The sequence below is a fragment of the Aphelocoma coerulescens genome, chromosome 1A, assembly GCF_041296385.1.
Source record: "Aphelocoma coerulescens isolate FSJ_1873_10779 chromosome 1A, UR_Acoe_1.0, whole genome shotgun sequence".
NCBI lineage: Eukaryota > Metazoa > Chordata > Aves > Passeriformes > Corvidae > Aphelocoma > Aphelocoma coerulescens.
In genome coordinates, this window is record NC_091014.1 from 77029235 (window position 1) to 77046251 (window position 17017).

General features: G+C 40.3%; 1 protein-coding gene across 4 annotated transcripts in view; it reads right to left on the reverse strand.

The window, feature by feature from the left end:
- PTPRO (protein tyrosine phosphatase receptor type O) overlaps window positions 1-17017 on the reverse strand; it is a 174446-nt gene that overhangs the window by 53013 nt on the left and 104416 nt on the right. For 2 of the 4 annotated variants that reach the window (XM_069003568.1, XM_069003567.1), the window contains 2 exons: window positions 9166-9439; window positions 255-413 (listed from right to left, as the gene is read on the reverse strand). In XM_069003568.1, coding sequence (XP_068859669.1) covers window positions 255-413; window positions 9166-9439 — 433 coding nt within the window. Of the gene's footprint in view, window positions 1-254; window positions 414-9165; window positions 9440-17017 lie in introns of those variants that run through there. The other 2 variants (XM_069003570.1, XM_069003571.1) reach the window with 2 other exon arrangements.

The window sequence follows — 17017 nt, forward strand, 5'->3', positions numbered from 1 at the left end:
TCCAGACCACCAAGTCTTCCTCTAAAATCCAAAAGAAAGAGAACATCACGAGAACTAGGATTCTAGCAATTTAAAAATCCCAAGTGAACCACCAGCTCCATTCAAAGACCCATCCCTTACTTCACAATATAAAAGCTATTACATAAAGACACTACCAGAAATATAAATACATGTCAAAACCCCACCTAAGACCACTGTTTAAAATGTTTCCAGCAGAGTTAGTATTGAATTTTGGTGAAACAGTTTCCTCCTACCTTTGTACAGCATTGTTCGGTAGTCTTTTCCTTCCCAATAGCTTATATTTACCCTGGTAAAAACATTGTACTTCTCTGGGTACTGAATTTCAAACAGCACTCCTGTTTCTGGAGATGGTTTGTAATCATAGATAGAAACATTGCTCACTGGAAGTGGTTCTAAAGGATGTACAAACAAAAGGGGGAAAAAAGGAAGAAAGGAGCAGATTAATAGGCAAACTGAGTTCTTTACACATATACAATAGCAATGAAAATAAATGGTTTTGTAGGTATGGCACAGGCACTCTTAAATCTACCAGATGATAACTGGGGCTTCACTGAGGTGTGGGGCAAAGCCACCTGGGACATTGACAAAGCCAATATTTCAGTATTCCCCTCTCTCCAAAGAATTTATCTTCTTAACACATTCACTGTAAGGGAAAAATTTCCATATTTGACATTCAAAATATGTTATTATTTAAGCACTCACAGTCATCACCTCAGAAAGATTTTCATCTTTAGTACTTGTCAATCATGTGAAAGTGCCCAGACAAAAACAACGCAACACTTGAAACTGCTGTGACTTCAGCATAAATGTAGAGCTTTTAAAATGAGCTGAGAAGATTATCAAAGTAATGACCAAAGGAAGCCACATGAATGAAGATTTTCTATTTTGGTATCTATACATTTCTTTATTTCATGGGTAGTTACACAGCCCCCATTCCTACCATGTGAGAGGGCCACCACCTTTAACATATTTATCCCATCAAAGTTCTACAAACTAAACAGTACCATTACCATTATTTTACAGATGAAGAACCGAGGTACAGAGAAGTGAAGTGGTTTATTGGATGGCACAGGGAAAGCTTGTGCATAGGAAGGAGGTAAGTCAGGAACTGCTGATCTAATGCTCTGAACTCAGAGTCAGGTAGGCTGCAAGAACTAAGAAAAATATCCTGTGTCCTGTGATCTGAAATCCAGACCAGTGTAGCTCCATCAGCACAGGAAAGCCATGCCAGTTCACTGCAGCTGGGAGGCTGGATTGTTGCTGACAATAAGAGAGCCACATTTTTATTCAGCCTTCTCTATTCATAAAAAAACCCCAACAAAAACTAAAAGAAAAAAATACTTTTTTTTTCAATGCTCTCTTCAGCAAGAAAAAATTGACAGCAACCCAACCAGCCTGTGGTTAAGAGGTCCAGGCAGATACTCAAAGCAAGGTTATCCTGTTAGCTGAAATTTTTCCTGCTAACATATTTTAATAGAGATAGTTAATGCAATTAGGCCTACATCCTTAGAAAGATTAGCATGTTGATTTAGTTCTTGCACACCATAGGGATCAGAGTGCAAAATTTAGGCTGTTGATTAGCATGGCATTAGAGGACCTGTTTGAGTTCAAAATTCTGCTGCCGTAGGCCCTGGAGAAAAACTAATAAAATATTTTTCCCCAAAGAGCATACAGTCACAATGGGCAAAAGAAAGAGTAGATTAAAGGGAAGATTAGTATCAGTATCAAAAGTAGAATTAGCCTGCAGGAGGTGGGGTAGGTTAATCAAAGGTGGAAAAGCAAGACTGTAGTGAAAGACAAAATGAAATCCCAATGACCAGTACAGTATTTTCACTACAGCTGTAACTTTCCAGATGTGAGGGGAAACAGAGAAGAAAAAGCAACTGGGAACAAAACCATAGATGTAAACAGAATCTCTCACCAAGACCAATGTGTTGTCATTTCTAACTTTGCCAGAGCATGGAAATGCAATGGTGTGGGATTATGAAACTATTTCTTACGGCAAAGGCACCCGATTATCTTCGTCAGATATATATCCAGATATTTGTACATGAACCACATACAAATAGAAACTCCCCATCTCACAGATACCAACAGGCACTTCAGTGATGGGATCTGTGAAAATTCTGCTGACATTTCACGATAGCCTAGAAACAAATAGGAGTAAAGCAGATCACAGGAAACAAAGCCTACCCTCTTCTTTCTGCCGACACTCCTCCCATCGCTTATTCCGAAATAAACAGTGGAGATGACTGCCCACATGACCAGAGGGTTCATATCACAGCTCACACAGCACATGAGAGTAGTTTAAATGTCAATAACAATCTCTAAATAGCACAATGCTTATGTGCAGTCATCTCTCATGTTAGCGGGTGTGCCCTGGGCTTTCTCCTGCTATCTCATTCACATCTGAGGTCTCCTCCTTTCTGAAAGAATTACTGAAACTTTCTTATGCCAGTGATTCAATTACCCCATTTATTCCTTCCTACAACAAATCAAATAAAGGATGGAAGTTATATTCATTTTTAATCCAAATGATTTTTCCTCCTGATGCTTTGATTTAATTAACCAACAATTGAATTAAGCGGTAATCACTGCAGACTCTCTTTCGTGTCGCTATCTTCCGCTCGCTATCCTCTCCTTGCTCATGGCTGATGTTAGCAGAGCTGCATGAGTGATATAATGCAATTTAAAGATTCTTCCATTATCTTGCTTCCTTCGGCACCAAATCTTCACATCAAAAGCTATTTGCACACTGTGAAATTAAAAGAACACTCAGCAGATAACCATCATGTTCTGTCTCTCACTTACTAATTGCTCCTAGGCTTATTAAAATTAAAGAATACATAAAATGCCACCCTTTACTACCTAGATTTATAATTCAGAGCATAAACAGTCTGGTCTTTTTAATTTTACCATTTTCAGTGTTTAGGATGCAGCTTGTCACAGATTTCAGGGGCTGTCAGGAAATAGTCTAAATAAAGTGGAATCACAGAAATATAATACTTAGAGCTTTATAAAAGCTCTGTACTACATTGAAGTCGTATTACAGAAGGGACTTAGTGCATTTCAATGTCCCTCTAATAGTTTAAGGCACCTCTTCACTTACAATCTCTTTATTTTTAGACTTCCAGATTATATTACACACAGAGAGACAAGACTGCAGGATCAAGTCCTAAATCTGCCATTTTTCTCAGTGTCTCAGAATCTACTGCTTCTGTAGCAACTGCTTTCCCATTTTATCTGTTAACAGGAAACTTAACTTCTCTGTTTAGCCTGGGCTTTCCAGCATTTTGCATTTAGCATATAACTTGCATTACACAAGCATCAAGATAGCACAATAAATGTGCCTAACATGTTCCTCAAATGTCCTGGGAAATTCTGAATGCTAAATCCTCCATTAATGCGTTCACTGTGTGTCAGACGCATTAATATTTGCAATTTGGGGGTGGGGGGGGGGGGGAAGTACTGTGAAAATAGGTACCCATATTTCAATCCACATCAATTTGTTTGTAATATTTGTAGACTGGGTCACTCCACAAATTGAATTAAAGATTGATTATTGTGGTAGCTTAGACATAGCATTACATGTAGGACTGAGCTCAACTCCCTTGCTTCTCACACTGGAACGCAGATTAATCATTATTTACCTCCATATTGTGACTTTTATGAAGAAGATGCCCCATTAATGGAGTGACCTAACCCCCATGGGTAATTCCCTTTATTCACAGGAAGAAGTTGTGAATTATCTGGATGACACTGTTCATACATCTGTATGATTACCAGGAGTAAGGCACAGCCAGGGTAAAGCTTCCATTACGCTGTAAACTTTAGGATGTTTTATCTCTTGTTAAAAGGAAACCATCTTTGAGATTAAAGAAGATGTTGTTTAATACTTTGGGAACATAATGTTCAAGTTTATGATAGGTAATAGAGATCTTGTGCTACTGCTTACAAAGGGGGAATAGAAGTGAAAATACTTCCTGAGAAATGATGATACATAGTGCCATTTCTACATGGCCCCATAGGATGATAAATACAAAGATGACACAACCTAAAAAATAATGTTTTTCCAAGAACAAAGGCATAGCTATTGTTCTTGAACAGATTTAGGCCAATTGTTTAGATCCTCCTTACAATGGAAATTACAGCAGGAAATCATATGGTTACAGTTCTTTCTGTTTCTTTGATTCTGATGGAGAGGTTTTTTCACCCTAAAAAGAGGATAACATGGTTTATTTGCTGGGAAAAGCTGAGCACTAATGGACCTAGATGCTATTCTGAGTTACATTTGAAAGTTAGGGCTGCCACAGATAACCAGCCCTTCTAAAGGTGTTTCACATCATCCTTTAAGAAAGAAAAACATGAAGGGCTGAAGTTTCACATTTCATTAGGGGAAAAAAAACCCTCTGAAGCTCCGAGTTAAAGAACCCTGATCCATTAACAAGCCAGAGGAAAGGATTGGACCTGCTGAATCACTTCCTGCAGCATCTGGCACAATGACAACGGAGCATTAACCAGGTCTAATGCCAATTACTCCCTGAGAGCTGGAGATCAGAGTCCCAGGCAGCAGCCTGTTGGTCTCTCGAGGAGAATCCTTTTTGTAGGAGACACAGAGGCACAACTCTCCCTGAAGGGAATATATTTCACAGTCATGTATGTAAGGAATCATCAGCTCTTGAAACAATGAGACATTTACCACTCAAAACTCCTAATCACCAGCTAAAATAAAAGCCAGGCAGAGCTGCTCTTAATTACCATCAGAGATCCTCAGATCTGGATTTCTCCAATTCCCAGCAGAGACACATTTTTTCCTGCAGCACACAATAGCTTTGCAATGTACTGCTTTCTCCATTCCTTCAAATGTACAGACATTTTTACATTCCTTCAAATGTACAGACATTTTTTTTTTTTCCTTCACTGTATAAAGTTGATAGTGGATTTGAAAAAAAAAAAAAAAGAAGAAGAAAAAGATGCTTTATGGGTATGACTCACCCTGGGAAGAATAAAATAAGGCTTCAAGCTGGGAAAATGTAGGATGAATGAGTGAGAGTATCAGTCACTGGTATTATAGATGTACTCTTTATTTATCTCATAAACTACTTTAAAATCAATTAGTAAAAAGGTGACACTTCTTTTCAAATATTTCAAAATACTCAATTAATTACATAAATTCTGGAGTTACTCCTTCCCCATTGAAAAGCCAAAGCTCCAAGAGCAGAGGAAAGCAGGCCTGAAACAGTTGTGTTAGATACCAGAACTACTGCTAACATTTTCCACACTGAAGACTGGAAGGAAGGTCACTTTGACAGGCACAGCACAATTGCACTCACAGGAATCTGGCCAGCAGGGTGAGAGTCTCACAACTATTCTTGTCAAAACCATTGCAGAGATCTTTAAAAAGTAGTCAGGGTTTCAGCTCTTCTCCTTCAGTGAGAGCCCAATTTGGCTGAACACAACTTTGCTACAGAATCAGGAGCAAAAAACACCATTTGTGCTCAAATTCCATGTTACAGGTTTCCTATCTAAGAGTCTTCAAATAGCTCATCCTTTTCATTACAACAATCTGGACCACGGCACCTAAACGAGGAAGTTCTACAGTCTGTGGTGTTTTGATGACCATGAGAAATTATTCCAATGAAATTATTCCTATCAGAGCCAATCAGAACTGTGCAGCCCTGTAGAAAAGGACCAAATGAACCATGGAACCTCAAGTGGTAACACACATGCACGAATACGTGCGTGGATGTGCTTACACACACGTGCAAGACAAGGAGGCGATCCAAGACAGCCAGCATGGCTTCACCAAGGGCAAACTGTGCTGACAAATCTGGAGGTTTACACTGCAGAGGAGGAAAAACTTCTTCACTGAAAGGGTGGTCAGGCACTGGAATAGGCTGCCCAGAGAAGTGGCTGAGTCGCCATCCCTGGAAGTGTTCAAAGAATGCGTGGAGGTGGCACCTGGGGACATGGTCTGGTGGTGAACTTGACAGTGTTGGGTTAAGGGTTGAACTTGATGATCTCAGAGGTCTTTTCCAACCTAAATGATACTAAGATTCTATGTTATATGTATATTTCTGTGACATGATTTTGTATTTTTATATGTACATATTTATGCCCATATATTTACGTGAGGAGTTACACATACACACATAGATATATATAACATATATATGCCTATCTATAATGTATAAAATACATATTTTTTAGCTTTCCAATGCTTTTCTGGCCAGAAACCTTTAAGGGGTAAAACAAAAGTCTTCTCTTAAATGGGTTCTTCTCTTGCTTAAAAAGTTTCAGCCTGTGAAGAGACATAGCCACTTCTTTCCAATTCCCTTAGATGTAGCATATTGATGGGAGACATGAACAGGAGAAAGGAAATGTCATCAGGATACACCATCGGAAAGCAGAGGTCTTCCAGGACTCTCCCTGAATTCCTAAGTAGGCAATGCCTTTGAGGGACCTTGGTCTCGTTCTGACAAGCACTATTTGGTTACTCTGTGTGAAACTCAAATCTCCAGCACATGGCCACGTTGAAAGGCTGCATCTCCCTGCACAGTGTCCTTTGCAAACTCCAGGACATCCCAGAAAACTCTTGGGAGTACTGTCTTGGGAATAACCACACTGGCATCACTGGCTATCCTGCTTGATTTATTTTGTGGTAGCCTAATGAATGGGGTCAATCTGCCACTGGTAAAGCTCTCCTGACACCAATGAAGTTAGAACAGGAATTAATTTGGTGCTGGAAGCTAATTGCAATGCGCCATTCTTTCCTGTGTAAGATATAGAAGGAATAACTTAGATAGTTACATGTCTTTGCATGATTAAATAAGCCAAGAATATTAAACAGTCAGGCAGCATATGGCAAAAAGAAAAATACAAATCTATCCTAATTATTGTCTGCCAAAAAAATCAAGTTAATTGATAGCCATAAAATTATGTAAAACAGGCAGTGGACAATACCAGTAAGAGGGGAAAAAAACCCAACAACAAACCAAGTACAACCTCATACATTTTTGTAGGAGAAACCAGTGGTCACTACAGGAGTTTTTAAGATCTCTTCTCAAAACCTGAAGGGTACCGACACACCTGAAAAAGCCCACGCTGCCATGCTGGCTTCTCATTCCAAATTTCCTTTCAGTTCTGCAGCCTTGTGCTCCAAAAGATGAACTTAGGAGCAGAGGCTGCTACAAGCGAGCCACCACTCATCCATCTGCCTGACAGAAAATATCATGGAGGAGACTGGATCCTTTCCCTTCCAAAGCTCACAATTTACAACCTACTTTTAGGGTTCAGTACATCCTTCAATGCTGCCTGCAGGATTGCCCTTTCTTTCCCATGAACGTGGTTGTCTCTCTGGTGAGATAAAACCAGAGAAATCCACTGTTCTCTCTTTGTTACACATTTTCCACTGGCAGCACTGGCTGCATGCCACAATCACTGCTCCTTCCAAGGTCTGGGGGAGCAGAAGAGGTCGCAGCAGGAAACCCCAAGATGCTGCCAGCACACCCCCCATAAGACAGGTGGTGAAACCATCAAGCCTTGGAGGAGGGAGAGTGATCCAGGATATGCCCTTGGAGCCGTCAGCCTCAGACTTTTCCAGGAACACCTTGTGGAAACCCCCTGAGCCACAAATGGGAAGCCTGGGGCTGGCTTTGGTGGGCTGAGTGACTCTGGCTCCCTTCTTCCTTCAGAGATTCCCTGCACAGGAGCGTGTGCACCATCTGCCAGCTTGGATCACACCTTCCCTGCTCCCAGAGACCCTCATGGGCTCTGGAAATCAAAGAGCAATGAACCCTGCTGCACAACTCCAAATGCAGCATCCAAAACCGGCTAAAAACACATAGTGAGGCTTTTTTTTTTTTTTAGTTGTATATGACAATGCATGCTTCAATTATTTTCTTTAAAGAAAACAAACACGAAATAGAAAATTGGATTAAAATTACTACTTTGCTTACAAGGTTAAAGTAGTCAAAGGAAAGGAAATTCAGGCTGCCTGTGAAGCCTGAAATTGTTCAGTACTTGCATTACCCAACAACATGATACTTTTTCCCATGGGGCCCTTCATGGTTTTCCTCACCAGGGCACAACGTGAGCACAGAAGGGAAGGCTGAAGATGATACAGATGATGCAAATTGATGATATAGATGATGCAAAATCTTCTTACTCCTAAATTTTAAGAGACTCACTCAATAACACATGAGCCTCCTTTAACATGCTCTGAATGCTGTTAGAGTGGCTGGTGTTTCCTCATTGACACAATAATACAGGTACAAAAAATCGTAACAATTCCTCAGATGTAAGACAACCGAAACTACCCATACATTCCAAGGTGCCATTTAGGGAAAAAAAAAAATAATATCTGGAAATTAGTCCTGCTCCATCCAAACAGATTTTTGTCATCTTACAGATGAAGAAATTATATTCTACAAATTATTTTCAGATTGGCACATGCAACCAGTACTGGATCAACCTCAGAGCCAGAAGCACAGATGGAAATCTGTGGTACTTTGTATGGTGACAAGAGCACACAAAATCACACATCTTCCCCAGGATCAATGCACCTGGAAATAGTAAGAGACAGGCTACTACAAATGTGTTCTCCATCACAAACACCTTCAGCTGTACTGGCACAAACACATGGTTTTGGTGACTGGTGTCCGCTTTCCAAGTTTAGTATTGCTTCAACATATTTGCAATCAAAGAACAATGTTACAGCATTTAAAACAGGATAAAACTCCCCATATAACAGGAGTTCTTACACTGAAATGTCAGTCAACACCTGTCATGCCCTTTACCAGATTTTTGGAACTCCTGGTTCAAAGGGTTTAGGATGAACATCTGAAAAGGGGGGTTCATTCATCACACTATTTTATTATGTCACACCTCAGTGTTCAGGAAGGGTCAGCCAGGGGAAACCTACAGCATTTCCTTTCTTTTCGCCCACAACTTGTGAATTTTCACTCACACGTTGTCAGGACTTTTTCCCTACTGTTCTCACACAGGGGTGCATCCTACACACAAGCAGGACCCACTGAAAAAACCCAACAACCACCCAACCTTCCTCACAGGAAGAACTTCTGGGGAAAAAAGCCACACACAAAGACAAGAAACAGAAGAAAAGAAGAAGAAGGTGTTACTTACTGGTTAACACAGTGATTGATCTCGCTGACTTGGAAACCATATTTGAGTTCACTACCAAGAGAGTTACTATGTAATAGAGGCCATGGTATTTGGCATTAAAAACCACAGGGGCGGGTAAAGTGCTATTGAATTCGTCGAACTGGAAAAAGTAGTTCTTGGATTCTCCAGCTATCTTCACAACATATACAGAGGATGAGCTCACCACATCTGATGCTTCCAGGGAGACAACGATACAATTGTCTTCTCGGACAGCAACTTGGAAAGGTTCTGCATTCTGAAAGACAAGAATAAAGAGTTTGTTGAAGTAAAATCTAGTATTTTACTTTCACCTATTTCCCTTGATAGTCAAAAGATACTCATGTTATATTTGCAATAAAGTTACATCTTATATTCTACAAGAGAGTTAACATCAAACAGGAGCAATTATTTCAGGCTACAATTCACAGTCAGCCAAAGCCCACAGGTATCTGATTATCAGAGGCCAGTCTCTCTGCAGCAGAGGCTGGATCCTGCTGTGTGTTTTCTGATACTCCAGATACTCCATTCCTTACATCCTGAGGAATAAAGCTTCTGTCATTCTTTCATGAGGAAAGGTGAAGTAGAGCAGAAGAAGGATGAGATTGCAAAGGGTATCAGGGGCAAGAGGATTTCTGATAAAGCCCCAAAGTCATTTAAATCCCAAAAAAAGAAGGTGATTAAATCAAGACTCTTTTATCTTGCAGAAACAGGATCATATATTCCTCAATGCAATATATTCTGAAAGCCTACAACTGAAGAATAATTTTTGGCACTGCCTAAGCTTTTCCAAATATGCCCGTTCCAGCAAGCACCAAGTGATAAGCAGCTCTCACCACTATGTCCACAGTTTTGGCTGGCACTTTTCACTTCCTAAGCTACAGCATTTAATTTTCAATATTTCTTTTATTAGTAGCAGAGAGAAAGGAGCAATTTAACCTTGTTTTCATATATCATAAGCATGTTAAGTCATTGCTGGCTGAAAACATTTTCCTTTTTATTAATTTCAAACCAGCTGTCAGGAGAAGCACTTGTTCTCTACAGGAATTTCAAAACAGATTCATGATCGTTAATGAGAAGGAAAAGTTCAAGCTTACATTAAGAGTTGCTTTTTTGTTTATTAGACCACACCACAGTTTATAATTTTTTACCCCCCCTAAAAACTGTAATATCTGGTATTTTCAGTTCCCAGCTCCACAGTATTTCCTTTACCTTCGTATTTCACAGGCTGAGAGCTCTCAGGGAAAGGTGCAAAATCAAGGTTAGTTTGCAATTTATTCCATCGAGTTGTTCTTGTATGAGAGAGGTAGAGACCTCCTACAGAGATTAATTCTAGCAACCTGATTACCTCCTATCTTCTTGTGGTTTTGTTTAGTGGGAATTTTTCCATGAAAACAATATTTCTAGGATTTATGCTGCAAGAAGCAGGATCCCTATTTGAAATTCACACATATGGTGTTGCCAACTCCCAGAATTCAAAAAAACAGCTCAACAAAAACAACAGCAAAAAAACCCTCCCAACAACAACAACAATAAACCCACCAAGAAAAAATAATTTGTTCTAGGAGTGTAAGATTTAAAACAGCAGTAGTTGGTCTTTACAATTCATGGTATTATCATTGGGCTTTGGCATCTACAGTGTACCTAATGTTATACCACCCTATAGGCCAAGCTACAGGCTTGAGACAAAGGCCCTAAGCAAACCCATTCATCTGATCCAGCATGAGAACAAGGCACAAAGCATATAACCAGTCCAACCCAAACAGGATAACCTGTCTGGACACCTTCAAGCCTGAGATTAATAATAGAGGCAATGCAACCTCAGCTGCTGATCTGAGGTTCACTTTAATTAGTCTTTTAAAAAATTACTTTTAAGTTGTTAAAATTGTATCTGCCAATGTTATCAATGGGAGAATATTTTGGTGCAGAAGTCTGGGTAATTTTTCACAGATGGCAAAGCAACTGTTCCAAATGGCTTACAATATAAGACTACGACTACATAAAAGCTTCCATGCGTCTTCCTCAGCCTCAGCTGAATTCAACAGGCTTACCCTTGAGTAGATCAAAATTCTACATTTCAAGCAGTTGTATTTTGCCTTAAATCCCAGTCTAGCATTTGGATTCACACAGATTCAAACCTTTAACTGGGCATTATGCTTAGATCTGGTCAAAACCAAGTAGAGTTTCTCTTATTCTTCTTCCTCCCTATTATGTGTTCACTAAGAAAATGTGGAATTAATCCTACTTCAGCCCTCCTGCTGTGGGAAGACAGGAGAAGGAAGGCACAGATGAGATGGCTTTCCAAAAGCACATGCAGTATTTCATCACAGAAGCCATGGTTGTCTTGCAAGACCGAGCAAGGACTCACCAAGGTTATTTCTACATAAGCTTGAAGTTCATGTATCTGTGGGTTTTGACCTTCCATAGACTTGCATTTGAATGCTTCACTAGAGGAAAAAGAATGGTGTTACCTCTAAAATTATTCTGACCTTCCCTTGGCCTTGGCACTGAATTCCACAGTACCAACTCCACGTCCCTACCTTGCTATGCAGAACCACCCAGCAGGGCCAAACCAATTTATATGTGCCAATGAACAGCTCAAAGCAAGCTCCTTATAGCTGGTTGTGCTATAAATCATTTGCTATGCTAACCAAGTACAGCTGGAATTTAAGCATACAATTGCAGAGTCATGGACATTCCTAAGATATAATTAGATGCTTTCAGAGAATGCTCATATGGGTTGTGATTTTATTCTTTGACTCTTCCATGGGTATTGTATTAACCATGATGAAGACTGTACTTTTAGTTTTTCCCCTTAATGTTCTCGTGAATCCACAGCAAGCACCATCCAGCAAATGATTCATGAGCCTTCTACAACAGCTCTCACACAATTAGCATGGAATGCCTCTGCTAGCTAAATAAAACTCTCAGATGGATGCTGTTGTTACCTATGACAACACCTGTCTGGGGTAAATAGCTTTTCCTGAGTCCTCTATCACCTTAAGCATGTGGGGATTGTGAAATGATAGCTTCCCTGCTCCACGTACCTGTGGTCCAGATGCTCTGGAACCACTGCTGCCATGATGCATTTTTTTGAGGGCCCTCTCTTTAGAAGCCATGTGGCCCATCCAACCCCTTCCTTTACCCATCTGCAAAATGCATCCCTCTCTTGAGTGGTCCCCTTCCAGTGGCTACATGTCCCTCCTCCACACCCCTGCGTGCTCACAGGCTTTTCACTTGCTGCATGCACGGGACACACGGTTTGTGGGAGACATCTGCTGCTTCATATCCATTGGCTCTTAAAATAACTTTCATCCTTTCATTTCATCTTCTAAGATTGCAGTGGCAGGTAAGAGATCAACAAAAAGAATCGGCAATTAACATGTCATAAGATGAAATCATTTATCTCCTTTGGAATACGGATTTCACTCGGGCAGTGTTTTAAAAGAACAGACCATTCTGGTCATCCTTCATGTTGAACAAGGTGAGGGTTACCAGCCAGCACTGGGCTTGTGATTTTGAAAAGAAGGCTAGGAAAAAACGTGAGCATTTTCTCTAAGCACCACTGGAAGTGACAAACGTGCCCCACTTAACTAGATTGTAAAGGCAGTGTGTCTTAAGACTGACAGCATCAGTATGGTAAATACACATTTCATTACTTCTGGTCAGCTACCTCCAGGATTTAATTTGCTGGTGTCACAGCTTGAGCGGCTGTTTCATGCCTGTGGGGAAATTTGGCAGGGCTTGTGCATTCAGAACCCAATGATTAGCTCCAACTTCCTTCCTAGTTTATTATTACAAGCTCGTGCCACGATAAAGCACTTAGGGGGAAAAAAAAAAAAAAAAAGGAGAGGAAAGTAAATCCCACAATTGTGATGCCTGTTCACAGTCATTTACAGAGCAGGGATGAGTCATGCTAGTGGAATTTCCAGCCAATAACCAGGTCCCAATTAAAATAAAAAGCAAGGGGAGGCAAGGAGATATACAACATGTCGAATAAACAATATGCAAAGAGTAATAGGAAAATAAATGGTGTGCAGCAGAGCTCAGAGTTCTTTTTCAGAAGTTTATATCCTCAGTTTATTTCCATACAACAGAATGAGTTTTACACATGAGGAAGAGATCAAAGCTGCAAAACAACTCCTAATCTTAAGTACTCTAGCTTTTGAATGCCTCATTCTGAAACACATTGTGCCAGAACCCAATTACCAGAAGTGCAAGTAGTTACAAGTCCTGCTGACTTTAGGAGGAGCTGCGGACACTCATCAGCTCTGTAAAATCAAAGTACTGGTAACTACATCTCATTATCTAATGCTAGACAAGTGGAAATAAAATCCCAAACGAATCTGACTTTTGTCAGCTTTTACCGAGTAAATCCTGCAGCATCACAGAATTTTCAAAGTGGACATCTGAAACCCCAAAGCAGGAGCAAATTTTAAAGCTACGAGGATCTACTTCTTAGCTACCATTATGATCACCTACTGTATGATGCTGGACAAAAATAACCTCAATGCAAGTACAAGACAATACTGAACACTGAGTGATTCTACTACACTCCGATATATTTTGTCCTGGTGGCCAATAATGCTAATTTCATTCTAAATCATACCATGACTCATTCTCACCACGATTCATCTCACCTAATCTTAAGTACTTAAATGGAATGACTAAGCCAGCATGACCTTTTCAGATAGAATACCTGTGGATTCATCCAAGGCTGGAATTACTTTTGAAAATGCACTAAACAGCCTAAGGGCTGATGGTCCCAGCTGGGCAATATTCCTACAGCCCTCTGCCACTGGGTGCAGTGAGTCCAAAAAAGACAGGACTGGGATCCAGGTTTCAGGATTTTGGCCTTTGCTACAGTCTTGCAGTGGTACCTCCACAGAGAGCACATAAGAAATAAACAGTATAGCAAAACATGCTTCCCTGGAATTGCTAGCTATCATTATTAGCTCCTAAACAAAATAGGTAAAGACATCCTAAGCTTTCCACGTGTTCCAGTGAATTCTGGAGCAGGCATAGACCTGAGTGCTGACTGCAAGAGGAAAGGATGGATATGATCTTCAAAAGCATGAACAAAAATGTTACAGCCTTGTGGCAACAGTGTAAAGACTTTTGAAAAAAAAAGCCTATTTATTTCTGGGGCTTTTGTTTCTACCTACACTTTTCCACAGATTGTGTAAAGATCATCCCTTAATAAATACTCTTCAGAAGAAATACTCCATGGGAAAAATGCAAATCTGTACAGTTAAGATTTTCCATGCAAAAAGGAATATTTTAACATGTAAAAAGATGGCAGAAGCTGCAGTTCTCAATAATTTATGGTTTGTGATTCAGGTTAACACATCATTTCTGGCATTCTGCTCTATGAATAGTGTCCTCAGCCCTGTTGCTATTCTGAGTCTCAAAAAGCCAGTAATAACAATAATCCTCTGGTCATATTTTATAAATGAGCTTCCACATTTCTTTGCTCTGGGAGACAGCTTTAAAGGGACAAGTATTTTTTCCCATCTCTGCCCACAAATGCAGAACATGAGGGCGGGTTTTTTTAAGCAAACATCATTATGGTATGTACAGCCCACCATGTTTTGCTGCCATTCTGAAGTTAATAACCTGGAAGGAAATATTTCTTCACACAATCAACTGCTACTACGACAGCATTAAGGATGCCAGAATGCTAATTTCAGTAAGGCTAATATGTATCACACTGTTAACATGTCCAATACTTAATATTTTATTGCCAAATATATACTTCTAGCTCATCTTTCTAGTGCAAACTGCAGAGGGCAAAACCCAAGCACAGAAAATTCAGAGACCTTGATGTGAACAAAGTCTGAAACAAAGTTACGACTTCTAGGATGGCATTTCTGCCTATTTTTGATCCTGACTGTACATGTACACCCCAAATAAAACAAGAATTCACATCCAGGAAGATAGAGTTTGGTTTCTCTCCACTCTAGATTTTCAGCTTTTCCCTAGTACTAAAATTATGTCCAAAAGCGTAATTCTGCCAAAAGAAAATACGATTTTGGTTCCCTTCCCCAACTCAGATCTTTATGGAGCCTCTGCAATTAAACTTTAGCCATCCCTTATGGATGTAGCCTAACACACACTAGATGAACGTTGTGCTTTAATTCAAACACATCCTCTTGAGCCTGTCTGTGAGTAACAGAAAATGAGTAAGGACACAGCAAACACACCACATTGCCTCAGCTCCCGTAATTCCACCAAAATGGCCCTTCTCCAGTCACTGCTTGTTCTCTGGGACAAGAATGAGACCCAATTTCTGCCTGAACCAATGTAACATGATCAGAGTTGAACATATGCCAGGTGGGAGGTGTTAGGTGGATCCCCTGCTAAATTCCAGAAAGAACAAATAGGGGGAAAGGAAGAGAAAGATATACCCCATGTACACATTCTGCCAAGAATGCACAGGTTATCCTAAGAACATACACACTCTCCAGCAACTGAGAGTAAGTGCACATCCACAGGGTAAAACACCTGCAACTACAGCTCACTGTCCACAGAGACAAGGAGGAACAGATCACCTCATGACGAGGCTGAAAGAGAAGGCAGAGAGAACAAGTGAGTGACAAATCAAGGTAGATTTTGAAGAATTTGACTTATTTGAAAGGAATCTCTCCTTCCATGGTGTGAAATAATCTCTGAGGTGTCTTACATTGCAAAGTGCCCTGTGAGAGAGATGAGAAGGAATACTGGAGATGTGGGTTTTGGTGATGAAGGACAAATTCATTCATGTTGCTCAGTCCTTCAGGTCCAAAATTGTGGATTCACCTCTGCCGATAATGGAAGTCTGCAACAGAACCTTCTGATGCTGAAACAGGTTCTGAACAGCTGCTGATGCTGAAAGGTGACATTAGGAAGTTATACAGAAAATTCCTGATGTTCAACAGAACAGGAAGACTGATGTTGCATCATGAGAAAACTATTCCAGCACCCGGTGCAGCTGAGAGGAATTGGACTGGACTGGAGTCAGCTGAACTTCATATTACATGCTTTGGCAGGGAGTATGACAGAGGGGGAGAGACTGAGCCTGGTGGGTGCTACAAGAGTGGAAATGCCTCAATTTTGAATGGATAGGGTGCATATATCCCTTCATACGTGCACAAGTGAGTTAGTTTTTAAAGGCAGAATGCAAAGCTTTGCTGCTTGCATTATCTATAAAGAGCACAGCTGGGAGGAAATTAAGAGTTCTCACTTGTCAGAGAAATTGGAGACCAAAGTGGTTATCAAATTAATTTATAATCACAAAGCAATATAAGGGAAAGTGGTGGAAGAGAACAAGACTTTCTGTCCCTCCACCATGTTCATCTATTATAAGAGAACAGACTAAACACAATGAATTGACTTGTAGACAGGGGCTACTCCAGAATCCTAACTCTTTGTTCTGTATCTGCAAGTGTTTTTAAAGGGGATTAGGCACCAAAGTGCTCTTAAGTTATTTTCAAAATTCTGAGACTATTAGAGAGGTTTGGAAATTTGAAATTGGGACCCATTCACCAAAAAAAAAAATCATCCTGTTCCAAATCTGGTTTTGTGACATGAAGAATCCAGAGGCAGATGTGGGGTACACTTTGTCCCCACCTAAGTCTGCTGACAGCTGACATCACTTTGGTCTGGTGTTCTCCTTAAACAAGTGGTCTGCCTTACTGCTGGTCATTCTTCTATCACCCCTTGCCCCTCAGCTCCCCAGGAAAAAAGCTGCAAACCCCCATCACCCTTTCTTCAGTGGTCACAGGAGTCACGGCATGGTCTGGAAAACCTAGGTCTAAATCCAGATCCCCAGTTTTCATATTCTGTGCTCGAAAATACT